The 12,715-nt window shown below is 35.7% G+C and overlaps 1 protein-coding gene across 3 annotated transcripts; it reads right to left on the bottom strand.

Moving 5' to 3' along the window:
• LOC18427066 (Fe(3+) dicitrate transport system permease) lies at positions 1-7,953 on the bottom strand. Of its 3 annotated transcripts, none has more exons than XM_088854814.1 (5): positions 7,917-7,953; positions 7,729-7,819; positions 7,175-7,478; positions 1,338-1,665; positions 1-512 (listed from the first exon to the last, which is right to left on the bottom strand). In XM_088854814.1, exons 3-5 carry the CDS (start codon positions 7,320-7,322, stop codon positions 401-403), a joined length of 588 nt encoding a protein of 195 aa, XP_088710940.1. In that variant the 5' UTR covers positions 7,323-7,478; positions 7,729-7,819; positions 7,917-7,953; the 3' UTR covers positions 1-400. The 3 variants fall into 3 exon arrangements, with proteins under 3 accessions (XP_088710940.1, XP_020518564.1, XP_006836187.1); XM_020662905.2 differs by having other exon boundaries at positions 1-484; XM_006836124.4 differs by having other exon boundaries at positions 1-484; positions 7,729-7,953.
• Positions 7,954-12,715: the final 4,762 nt, after the last annotated feature.

Here is a 12,715-nt window from a genome sequence, read left to right as displayed (position 1 = left end):
TGATCAGAGAGAAAATGAATAGCAACAATTAATTTTCAAACTTCGAGTTCTACAACACTCATTAAAGAGTGGGGGAAAAAAGAAAATCAATACACATTTGAAAAGAAAGAGTATTTTTAACAACAAAACGTGAAGGGCTTGGGCTCTTTTCACAAATGCTCTCTCTCTCTCTCTCTCTCTCTCTCTCTCTCTCTCAGCATTCTAACAGAAAAACTTTGCAGAAAAACCTTGCAAAACATTCATGAACCCGAGAAGGGTTCAGCAACTTCAAACTTTACCAGCCTACGTTATGAGCTTTCGATGCAGATGGCCCTCCAAGGTTTGGCCTTCACCTTCGTGGTCATGGAAAATGTAAGTCAAGATGCCAACCAAACAGAGCACTGATCCAACGAGGGCCTTGTCATAGCGCTCGATCCAGTGGAACTTGAGCTGGCTTGCCCCATAATAGGACAGAGCGACAAGAGAAGTCATCACAGTTATCGTACTGTTTCACATTCACAACAACCACAAAACTGAAACACAATTAGTGAGCTAGAAAACAGAAGATCAGTCAGTTATCAAGAACTGCACAAAAGGCATGTGCAATACCTCTCTCTCTCTCTCTCACACACACACACACACATACACACTCCGATACACATGGACAAAAGCCCATGGACCTTCAAACCCAATTCTCTGAAAGCTTACAGGACTGAAAACCTCAGATACACACAAAGAAAAGCACATGGACCTTCAAACCCAATTAACTAAAAGCTTACAGGTCTGAAAACCTAGGTATCGAAGCTTGCACTTGACAATATTCTTGCTGTCCAGGTGCCTTTCTTGTTGCATTGATTCAATTCCTATCAGCTAATCACCAATATATCTTGCTCTGTATTTTCTTCTTAACGATCAAACCGACATATCTTTTCTCTTCCAGTGAGAAATGTGCCATGGAAAATAATGGAATTATCTCACTACTAGGGTAACAGAGCTAATTCTTCGATCTTATTACACAATGGGGCTCAGTGGAAGGGCATTGGACTACAGATCAAGAGGTCACTGGTTCGATCCTGGTTGAGAGTATTGCCCTTGATAGAGTGGAATGGTGGAACAAGTTTTGTATAGCCAACCCCAAATAGTTGGAATTAAAGCTCAGATGATGATGATGATGATAAATTAAATAATAAAAAGCGCGGCCAAATTATATACCTGAAGAGAAGCACTATGATCGCAAGCTTGATAGAGTGGAATGGCGGAATAAGTTTTGTATAGCCAACCCCAAATAGTTGGAATAAAGCTCAGTTGATGATGATGATGTTAAATTAAATAATAAAAAGTGCAGCCAAATCATATACCTGAAGAGAAGCACTATGATCGCAAGCACCAGCATCGAAGATGAGTTTCCAACTGCGAGAAAAACAGGAAGTGTTGTGGCACAAGGTGAGAGTGCAGGTACGAGAACAAGACCAGCAACTGCCATCTTCTCCATAGGGTGGTTGTGAGAGTGACTATGCCCCCCTTTCCCAAAAATGAAGAGCAAAATGTAACTTCCACCAAGGATTACAAGCAAGAGAGAAGCCAGTCTATGTACAGTCTCCTCGCCAGCTATCGTGTTTGCCATTGTGATTGCGGCTATGCCAAGAAAGGCGGTCGAAACCACATGTAAAACGGCTCCAAATGCAGCTGTGAGGCACATGAATTTCGGTGAGAACTCTACAAAACCATTTATTTATTGAATCCTTTCCCTAATCCAATTGGAAAGATGGGTCATGGGTAAAAGCTTAACCTTCTTATAAAGACTCTTTCACACATGAATGCACGCACACACACAGACTGGACAACGAAATGGCATAAAATATTGGAAAAATAAATTGTAAACCACACGAGTATGACGTATGCTACTACTGAGCATAGGGCATCCACTGTCTGCTACCCATGATGAATAGTGGAGATTAACTCAAAATGAACGTATATCCCGATGAAGATTAACTGGACCTGGATGAATATCCACTGTCCACCACCTGCGATGATGGGCAGAAGATATTAACTATACATGGATAAATATCCTGGTGGACCCCAACTATGATGAATCTCAAAACCCTGTCACCATGAATGGATAGTGAATGCTCCATTTGATTACCGTGTACCATACTTACTAGATACCACTGTCGGATCCATACTTTACCAGGCCCTAGAAAACTACAACCTATAAATTTCAGATTGTCAACACAACTTGATTATTTGCGATGCCAGAGTTTATGGTTAAAAGAGAAAAGCATCATAGATGATTATTTAAACGAATTCAACACCCATGATTTGAATGAGCAAACATCACTTCTAGTACAATATCATATACAGTAGATTGCATGGATACCATAAAATCAGATGTATGGTGCTTGCTTCTACACAAGCAGACAGACTAGCCAAATTATTGATACTTCTTGAACGGTATGAAAGTGCCCAACAAGGAAGAAATGCAACTGATGTGTTTGTGGCTATTAATGTGAATACATATATGGTGCCATGTGCATCCATGCATGTATGAATTTCGCACCCATGCACCAAGATTTATTTATCTACCACTCTGTGTACATATGAATTGAATGAATTGTATGAATACCATAAAAATAGATGTCTGGTGCTTGCTTCAAGCAGGAGAGCATACATTAACCACATTAATGAAACCTCTTGAAAATTAGCCAACAAAGAACAAATATAACTGATGTGTTTTTGGGTATGAATACGGTAAAAAATAAAATGGCACTATGTGCATGCATGCATTTCCTATCCAAACACCAAGGTTTATTCATCTACCATTTTACATGCTTGAATTGAATGGTCTGATGCACATGTATTACATGCTACTGCGGCTCAAATTCTGTCCAACCCATTAACATGTTATACTGAACTGCAATGGATTTAAAATACCTATATGGATTTCATGAAACCCGTCCTTTACTTTGCAATTTTCACTAGATAACTAGCAAGGAAAGGTTCAATTGATGCTCAAGATAACAATGTATAAGTGAAATTATTTTTCATCAGTTTAGTGATGCCCCAGAAATTCATATTCTTAACCTTTGGATTCTAAAATTTCCATAATTATTCCATTATTTTGTGACTACTGCATTATCAATATCATTATCAATATCAATTCAGATCGTCCCAAATCTCAATAATGTAATCAATATCAGCAATGTCCCAAGTTTGTAATATATCACATTATATGATTTAATGTAATATTTCAACCTTTGAATATTGAAAATACCAGTACAATGAAAATGCAGCAACAATTATTCTTTGGTCAATAAGATCACACTTATGCTTGTGAGAAATGGGGCAAAAACATTGTTATGCTTACTTAGAACACTGCCGATATTATTTCCTCCATTAAATGTAAAAGATCGAGAAAAATCCATCCGCCTAACCGATTTAATGTCAACAATTCCCTTATGTACCCATCTGCCATGCATAAAATTCTTAACTCTTTTTATCAATCCTGCCTAAAATTCTTAATTTCCAATGACACATTAAAGAAGGACGTATAAACTTCCTCCTCTGTCAATATTATATGAACATCCCCAAACAAATAAGATACCCTCTCTTTTTAAGAGGCCAAATAAGATACCATATTTTTAGAAAATTAAGAAAACTAATATTTTCTCATTGATATGTAATTTGTTAGTTGTTACAAGATACAACAGTCAATATTTAAAAAGAAAAATAATTGCAATAATGTTGAACTAAATAAATTTTTTTATTGGAACTGGTTAACTTTGTTAAAATAAACCAACAATAACATAGATCCACAAGATGGGGGCTCAGACTACAGGGCCGAGAATAAGAGAAAATAAGAAACTAAAAAAACTCCAAAAAAGAGGAGAAAAAGGTGCGACCTCTAAACATGTGCATAGAGTACATAAGAAGAAGGAAGAAAGGAGGCCTAAAGGGTAAAGGGGAATACGAAAAGGAAGAGGATAAGCTGGAAAGCATTCGGCTTGTCCGAATCTGAGTGGGTACACGCTTCAGGGCCAAGAGAGAAAGGGGTAGAAGGCATTACCAGGCGGGTGGAAGATGATTATTTAGTAACTACAAACCCAAAAAATATATATATACATACAAAGGATTTATTAAAGGGTGTGGTTTGTATAAGGTTGCAACCTTAAACAATCAAATTAAGGTGCACCTCCAAAATTTATATCATAATTCATAAATATAATTTTGGACGCTCCGGAATATGAATGCTTAAAATGGGAATGTTTAGACAAATATTAGACTCCAAATAGAAAACCAGAGGACATCACATTTGGGGCCTAATTCACCCGTGCACTTGATATCAAAAACACAAGCCTTATATTATACTGAGCATTGAACAATTCCAGAAGTTTAATCCCCTATTACAATTTACATCGACTTAAAAAAAAGAAAAATAAGCTGAAAACCTTTGATTATGGCCTTGAAACCTATACATTCGTTTATAGAGGAAGATAATATATAGACGTATCAAAAGGGAAAAGATAACATCGAGGGCATATCGGCCCATATACCTGTGGATGTACGCATGGGATATCATCCTTCGAGTTTGGTCTTCCTAAGATAACAGGTCTCAAGTGAATCATAGGAGACGATTATCTCTCTCTTCGTGTCTTGAATATCTTACTCTCTTTTCCACTCTTAATTCTTACTGAGGCAAAACCTCGCAAGAACACTTATCTCTATTGAACTGTCTATCAAAAATGTGAGACCCCTCTTCAATCAATAATCCTCTTTTTATACTGTTGAGTTATGGTTTGGGATAACCATGCATTTCCCATCTTTGAATCTTCACCCTCTATCTTCATCTATACTTATCCATTCATTTGAATCATAGAGTTTGCAAGGCACAATCCTTATCTTCATAAATGTTGTTTACCTCTTGTGTTTATCTTTTCACGCTGTCAATCTCACTGTTGGGTTGTTCACGCAAGTATAATCGTTGACACTAGTCTTGAATTTTAAACAGTCGAATCTCATGATCTCGCGGGAGCAACATCAGGGATTCGTCAATATTGTTAGTGGGCTGCAACCACTTCTGTTGTTCAACTCAATGCATGCTACACCTTTTAAGGGTGATAGAGCAATGAGTCAAGAATCCAACGGCGTTGATTTCATGAGATAACTCCTTGTATTGAGGAAGGGATCTCCCCTTTTGGTAACCAAATGGCGCACGACACATAAAATTTTTAAGGCCTTAACTGTTGAGCGATGAGGAGGATGGGTTAAGCCATCTCCGGGCAGCTCGAGACTACCGATTGATGTGGTCATGGGTTAAGCCATCTCTGGGCAGCTTGAGATTGCCGATTGATGTGTTCATGGGTTAAGCCATCTCCGGACAGCTTTAGACTACCGTTGAAGCGATGATGGGTTAAACCATCCCGGGGCAACTTTAGACTGTTGTTGAGGAGGTGATGGGTTAAATCATCCCTAGGTAGCTTTATACTGCTGTTGAGGCAGTGATAGGTTAAGCCATCCGTGGGCAGCTTTAGACTGCCATTGAGGCGATGATGAGTTAAGCATCCCTGGGCACCTTTAGACTGCCGTTGAGGCGATGATGGGTTAAGCCATCCCTGGGCAGCTTTAGACTGCCGTTGAGGCGGTGATGGGTTAAGCCATCCCTAGGCAGCTTTAGACTGTCGTTGAGGTGGAGATGGGTTAAGCCATCCCTTGGCAACTTTAGATTGCCAATGAGGCACTGACGGGTTAAGCCATTCCTGGGCAGATTTAAACTGCCATTGATGTGATGATGGCTTAAGCCATCCCTGAGCAGCTTGAGACTGTCGTTGAGGCGGTGATGGGTTAAGCCATCCCTGGGCAGCTTTAGACTGTCGTTGAGGCGGTGATGGGTTAAGTCATCCCTGAGCAGCTTTAGACTGTCATTGAGGCGGTGATGGGTTAAGCCATCCCTGGGTAGCTTTAGACTGCCATTAACGCGGCGATGGGTTAAGCCATCCCTGGGCAGCTTTAGACTGCCGTTGACGCGGTGATGGGTTAAGCCATTCCTAGGCAGCTTTAGACTGCCGTTGACGTGGTGATGGGTTAAGCCATCCCTGGGCAGCTTGAGACTGCCGTTGAAGTGATGATGGGTTAAGCCATCCCTGGACAGCTTTAGATTATCGTTGAAGTGGTGATGGGTTAAGCTATCCCTAGGATGCTTTAGATTGCCATTGATGTGAGACTTCAAGGGGGAGGGTTTTAATGCCTCGAACACAAATCTTTGAAAGTCTCAACTTAATCCCATAACATAAAGCCTTATGATGTCAATCTAAAGTATATTTCAACTAACAGTGGATACGGACATGGGTTAAGCCAAGCCCTTGTCAAGGGCACGTTTGAGTGATGCCATTAAGAACCATGTTTATTTTTTATCATCCGTTGAGGGCAGTCATCCAACGTACGTTCAAGCATACTTAGCTGCATGTCTCCAATCAAGCATTCATACTTAGTTTTGTATGGGGACTAAGCAATATATTTTTAAAGAAAAGCTTGTTAATAACTTTATCCAGTGGTCATTTGTACCCCAATCTTCATCAAGTGTTCATTGGGATGTATCGCGTCTTACAAAGACTAAAAGTACAGCCAACAGATGTCAAAATTTCTTAGGATGGCTTGAGAATCTATTTTCATCTCTAATTATAAAATCTTAAACTCCAAAAATAGTTCAAATCAAGTAGATCTATAAGGACTTTAAAATCTTGAAAATGGACGGTCCAGATAATGTGTCACAAGATACACTATTTTTAGGACTCGAAATATTTTTTTCTTTTCGTATTCATACATCTCAATGTCGAAATGATCAATGAGAGGATTTTCCAACATCAAAACAACCTTCTATGATGGATTTTTGAGGTGCACCTCAATTCTACATTTTAAGGTTGCAACCTTATATAAAAATTTTCCTTTATAAAATATCACAATCTATTAACATTTTACATCCCATATGCAATCATGACCGCTTATACATACAACAGCATAAAGTTTTTCTAACAAATCAATCATCATTTGCCAGGTCATACAACGTCTGCTAAAGCTTGATATTAACTATTTTGATGCATTTGCTATACTCTTTGTTTGACATGGCACCCCATCATATATGATACTTGTATAAATTTTTACAATAAAAATGAGAAGCGGAGACTGTGAAAGAAAAACTTACTGACAATAAGAGTACGAGAGAGGGTCCATTTCTGAGCTCGCCCAACAATCGAAAATGGAAGCCAATGTGTGGGGATAAATGAGTGCAGGAGAGAAACTGTCGCAATGCCTCCAATGGTGGACAGCTCTGTTGCGCTGAAACTCTCCATTTCTACTCAGATTTCTTGATTAATTATATAAAAAACAGTCACATTTTTTCCATAGCGAACACACGACAATTTGTGGGAGCTAAACCATAGAAGCTGGACCTCAAGCTTGTCTCTGATCAATTATATGGTTTGTCTCTGACGAGAACGCAATGGTGCCTGAAAATGAAAAATATTACCTGATTATGACGTAACCCCATGAGGATGATTGAGCAATGCAAATGTAAATATATTATGGATTTTAACTAGAATGAATTACAGGTTTGGGACGAGAAAACCTAAGTAGATCAAAATGGCAAACAATCGAGAACAACAATACACTTTGAAAAGCTTGAACCTTAAAAATATGATATACATAGATCTGGCAAAAAACTAGGGTTATCTGGTAAAAGAGAGTTTTAATTTGTACCTGAAAACCCTAATCAAGCAATTGAGGCGGCCATTGCAGACTGAGACACCATTTTTTAGAATGCTGAACCATGAGCGTCAGGATCACAAAACTGAGAGGCAATCAGAGGACAAAGACACTAAATTAGAAGTTTCCGACTAGAGAAAATCACAGAGAATAAAGAATTAGGGTTTGTACAGAAAAAAAACCCTAAAATTTCACCCTTGCATTTGCACCATTAAAGATGGATTGTGAAGTACGTGGGATTGTTCTTGTAAAACACCCGTTTTCATTTTACTAAAATACCCTTTATGTTTACTAAAAAAGACCAAAACGTCCGAAATTTATGAATCCCAAAAGTTTTTCTACTCTCGCGGGAGTATATTATCCATTACTCCTTAGTGCAAAATCCAATCCAGGAGTCATTTTAAGACACAAAAATTTGTGAATATAACCCTTAACCCATAGGCTAACCTCAATAAAAATATTTTATAATTTCTCTTTATATACTTTTAAAAAAAGTGGTGTCTCATTAAGTGACCAATATTTGAAGGGTGAGGATCTACGTGTTAAAACAACTAAAATTCTAATTTTCTTTTGAAAATAATTATATGGTGATTGTCATTATCATCATCATCCAAGCCTTATTTTAATTATGTAGGGTCAATTTTATGAATTGTATTCCTCCATTATTCTCTATCAACATCTATAGGTTGAAGATTCATGAGAAGACGAGGCAATGTTTACGTTTTTTACTAACCTACCACAACCCGCCTTCTTTACTCAAGCTAGGTATAGGTTAAATGAAAGCTTAAGGTCGTCACCTTTATTAGACCATATATTGACGCTTATGTGATTCTCAAAATTTCCATTTTTTTTAAAAAAAAAACCTTCCCTGGCAGTCCTTTTCAAGATCGAGTATATGTACATATTAATATAAATTGTTGGCAATAGTTGCAAACTATTTATTATGCTCATGCCAGAGCATAACATTCCCTCGAGTAAAATTTCCATTGAAATATTTTCAAAGAAAAACTAGTCTACACTTTAACTTTTTTTTTGTTTTAATTGTAAAAAAAACAAAACAAATTCCTTTTTTAATTTGGTTGTATTTTGATAAATTTCCCTTATTAGGATATAGCCTCCTCACCTTAAATAAATAAATAAACACCTTTTGTCACTAAAGTAGTAATGTTTAAAGCTTGAACAGAAATCATTCAGGTTTTTGGCAATTTGATATTAGTATTTCATAATTCCAATCTTTTTATATTTATTTTAAATGTAATGTATATTCTGAAATTACAAAGCTAAAAAAAATTATTCTAATCAACTTTTTGACCTGAGGGAATAAGTGTATAATATCCCCTACATAAGCGTGCTTTTAATTATAAATTCCTCCTTAAATTGGATTTGAGCACCAAACTTAAAGAATGTCAGGCAATTAATTTTTTGTTAAATATATATGTCATTCCTACACATAACAATACTATTTCAATTAATGTGGTACATTTTGGTGGCCAGACCTAAATAACCTAAATATTTTTGCTTGATCAGGGTTCCAAACTCAGCTAAATGATAATTATGCGGACCACGCATTTTTTTTTTTTGGTAAAAAGATAGTGTTTTGAGTTTAGAATACTTAAAAGGCAAGAAGATTCTATACCTACGAATTCATAAAACAAGGTTAGTAATTTGTTCATGCCAAATTACACAAAATAACCTATTTATTTGACATTTTAAACCTTGAATAAAATGAATTTTGGGTTTTGTAAAACAAATATTTTATGAAGTACTTGAATTAGATGAATTTAAATTTGACGACTTTGTTGATAAATTGGTCGATTTGAACATTATTGATGTTAAAGTTTTTTCTAATCGTTTCAATGAGTCTAATGCAATAGTAGATGGATTCCATTTGGTCAAAGTCTACTCAAATAATAGATGGTGATGTAGGGAATATATGACCAAACAAAGATAGTATGACCCTTCCAAAACCAAAAGGATCCCAGTGGTGGGAAACACATCGACTGCCATTTTTTTTTTGGATGGTAATGGATTGATCAATGACTATGGTTTTTTGTAAGTCCATTGGATTGTTGTTCACTTTTCTCACTGCAATACACCTACATCTTTTCGTATAAGGTTAGAGGCTCAAATCCCCACTGACTTACCACTTTTGAGAATGGCTTGGAGCTTTGATGGTAGTATTATTGTGTCTTGTGGTGAAATCTCCGACTCTATTCTCACCAAATGATAAGGGCTCAAATCCCCATTAACATACCACTTTTTTAGGAAAGGGATTGGGGTCGTGGTGGTAGCATCCCCACACCCAGTTACCACTTTGTGGTTTTCATTCCGACCCTGACACCCCCAATTAACACTTTCAAAATATAACTCCCAAATCTATTGTAAAAATAAGTAGGGGCATGTCTTCCCCACTGTATTTACCCCAATAAAATACACCTCTTCATACAATAGAACTAAAACAAGGAAAAAGTTTACACTAGATTGCAACCCTCTTCATACAATAGAATTAAAACATGGAAATGGTTTATATTAGGTTGCAACCATATAATGTACAATAGAATTAAAACATGGAAATAGTTTATATTAGGTTGCAACCATGTACTGTACAATAGAATTAAAACATAGAAATAGTTTACATTAGGTTGCAACCATGTACTGTTGAAGAAAGCTACACCTCAAAAATCCTATGGAAGAGAAAGCTCAACCACAAAAATCCTATAGAAGAGAGTGCTTCAATGCTGGAGACCCCTCAAATCGACCATATAAGACCTTTAAGTCATAAAAATAATGTATCTAGTAACAAGTTATTCAAGGGATGTTTGGGTAATTGAAAATTTATTGTTTGTGAAATTCATTACTGACATAATATATTCTTGGTGAAATTCGTTATTTGGAAATTAGTTATTGTTATTTGGGTAGCATCTACATGTAACCTTAGAACATTGCTACTATTTCGCCTAAAATAAATCTATAAATACATTGCGCTCATTTTGGCTTGGAAAAATTGCATGAATTTTACTTATGGTGATGTGGTGTTTTGTGTACATATCGTAATATTTTACTATTTTTATGATAAAATGTCATTGGAAACTGTAGGTAAAATACTTTTGTCATTATGTAATTAAAAAATATCAATTTATATCATGATATAAATATTTTACTTAAAAAACCTCACACGACCTATTTTTTTCATTTATTTTAAATGACCAAATTATCCATGTTTTGAGTCTTAAGATCCAAAATTTAGTAAAACATAAGTTTGTAAATTTGGGGATCAAAATTTATCTAAAAATTTAGAACTATGAAATTTATATAAATACAAACTTTGAAAATAAAAAATTTTGAAGTTTCGACTTCCAGAATTTATATTTTCACCCTCCGATATTAAAAGTCCACAATTTCTATAAATTCAATCTTTAAAAATCCAAAATTTGAAGTTTCTATTTTCAAAATCTAAAACTTTCGCCTTGTGATTTTCAATATTTAAAATTTCCATATCAATATTTTAAAAATTCAAAATTCCTTTGGTTCCTAAGGTACACAATTAATGGGTCTATTGTGCCCCTAGGACTAGAAGAACTTTCAGATTTTCAAAACCCAAAATTTTTATAGGAATTTAAAATCTCAAATATCCAATATAAAGGCATTCTCAACCCAAGGAGATAGAGAGAGAGAATGGGTATGAATGTAACTTTGACAATTTATGGGGTAATTTTTGTCAGAATTATCTTTTAGGGTTTGTATGTATGACATGAAGATATAATGGATTAGGGTGTGGTTTCCATAAGGTTGCTCCCTTAAACAATGCAACTAAGGTACACCTTCAAAATTTATCATAATATTTAATTTTGATATAAAATGTTATTAGGGTTATCTCAAAATCTATTTTTATATCTAATTATAAAATTTTAAATTATAAAAGTGGTTAAAATCAAGTAGATCTATAAACATACGAAAAATCTTAAAAATGGACGGTGTAGATAGTATGTTGTAAGATGCACTATTTCCAAGACTCAAAATCTTTTTATTTTTCATAATCATACATTTCGATGTCAAGATGATCAATCACAAGCTTTTTCAACATTAAAATAACCTTTTTCGATGGGTTTTAGAGGTGCATCCGTAGTTCCACATTTTAAGGTTGCAACCTAATATAAACTTTTTCCCATGGGGATTAGCGTTAAAAAAAAAAAATGGAGGCAGACCCTTTGCCATTTGTTTTAAGGAAGTCACAATCAATCACAACCATTGGATGTCAAAATATATGGCTTGAGGTGTGTCATAAAGATTGAGTGTTTTTTTTTTTTTTAACCTCGAGTTTACTCCATAACATGTTTATAATATTCCGATTTAAAATCTGACATACAATAGTGATTGCGATATCCTTGTACTAAAAGTAAATGATCTCCATCAAAATTTAAACATGACGCCCATTTTCTACATGTGATGAACTCAAAATGATATTTGTGTTTCACAGTCACCCCAAAAAGAAATTGACGATGATGATGCCATAGCACCATCATCAAAGTCACCCCCCTCCTCAACATTTTTTAGATTCATAACTTGTCTTGTCTGGTCATGCTTCTTCCACATCCTCCTCCTCTCTCACTCTCAACCTCTTCCCCTTAGAGTTTGAGATTTAGAGCGGATGGTTTACACAAAGCTCACTGGTGTCCCACGTGCTTCACGAACTTGGGCGTATGTAACATGTTATACAGAAAACATCCAAAACCAATTCAAATATTATAATGTACGAATATTTTTAAGAAAAATATATATGACGAGACCATTACCTTTAGTACAAGATAGTCGCAATTAATCTTGATTATTGGATGTGAAATCGGGTGGTAGCATTCATTTCATTGATTAAGCACAAACTCCAAATGAATTTTTTCGAACTTTGTGGCATACCCAAGCTATCAGATTTCACATAGGATGATTATAAATAATTGTGTCATCTCTATACAAAATGTAAATGGTC

Source organism: Amborella trichopoda, chromosome 1, assembly GCF_054954075.1.
Source record: "Amborella trichopoda isolate Santa Cruz 75 chromosome 1, AtrichopodaSantaCruz75HAP2 v2.0, whole genome shotgun sequence".
NCBI lineage: Eukaryota > Viridiplantae > Streptophyta > Magnoliopsida > Amborellales > Amborellaceae > Amborella > Amborella trichopoda.
The sequence above is the reverse complement of the archived record's forward strand: the minus strand, read 5'-3'. Positions and strand labels throughout refer to the sequence as shown.

Excerpts from the sequence above, each read along its gene's own strand:
- LOC18427066 (XM_006836124.4), bottom strand. The coding sequence starts at position 7,322 with ATGGAGAGTTTCAGCGCAACAGAGCTGTCCACCATTGGAGGCATTGCG. Across the intron at positions 1,666-7,174 it reads CTCTCGTACTCTTATTGTCA|CTGCATTTGGAGCCGTTTTA; the intron begins GTAAGTTTTTCT and ends TGTGCCTCACAG. Across the intron at positions 485-1,337 it reads ATCATAGTGCTTCTCTTCAG|TACGATAACTGTGATGACTT; the intron begins GTATATGATTTG and ends AATGTGAAACAG.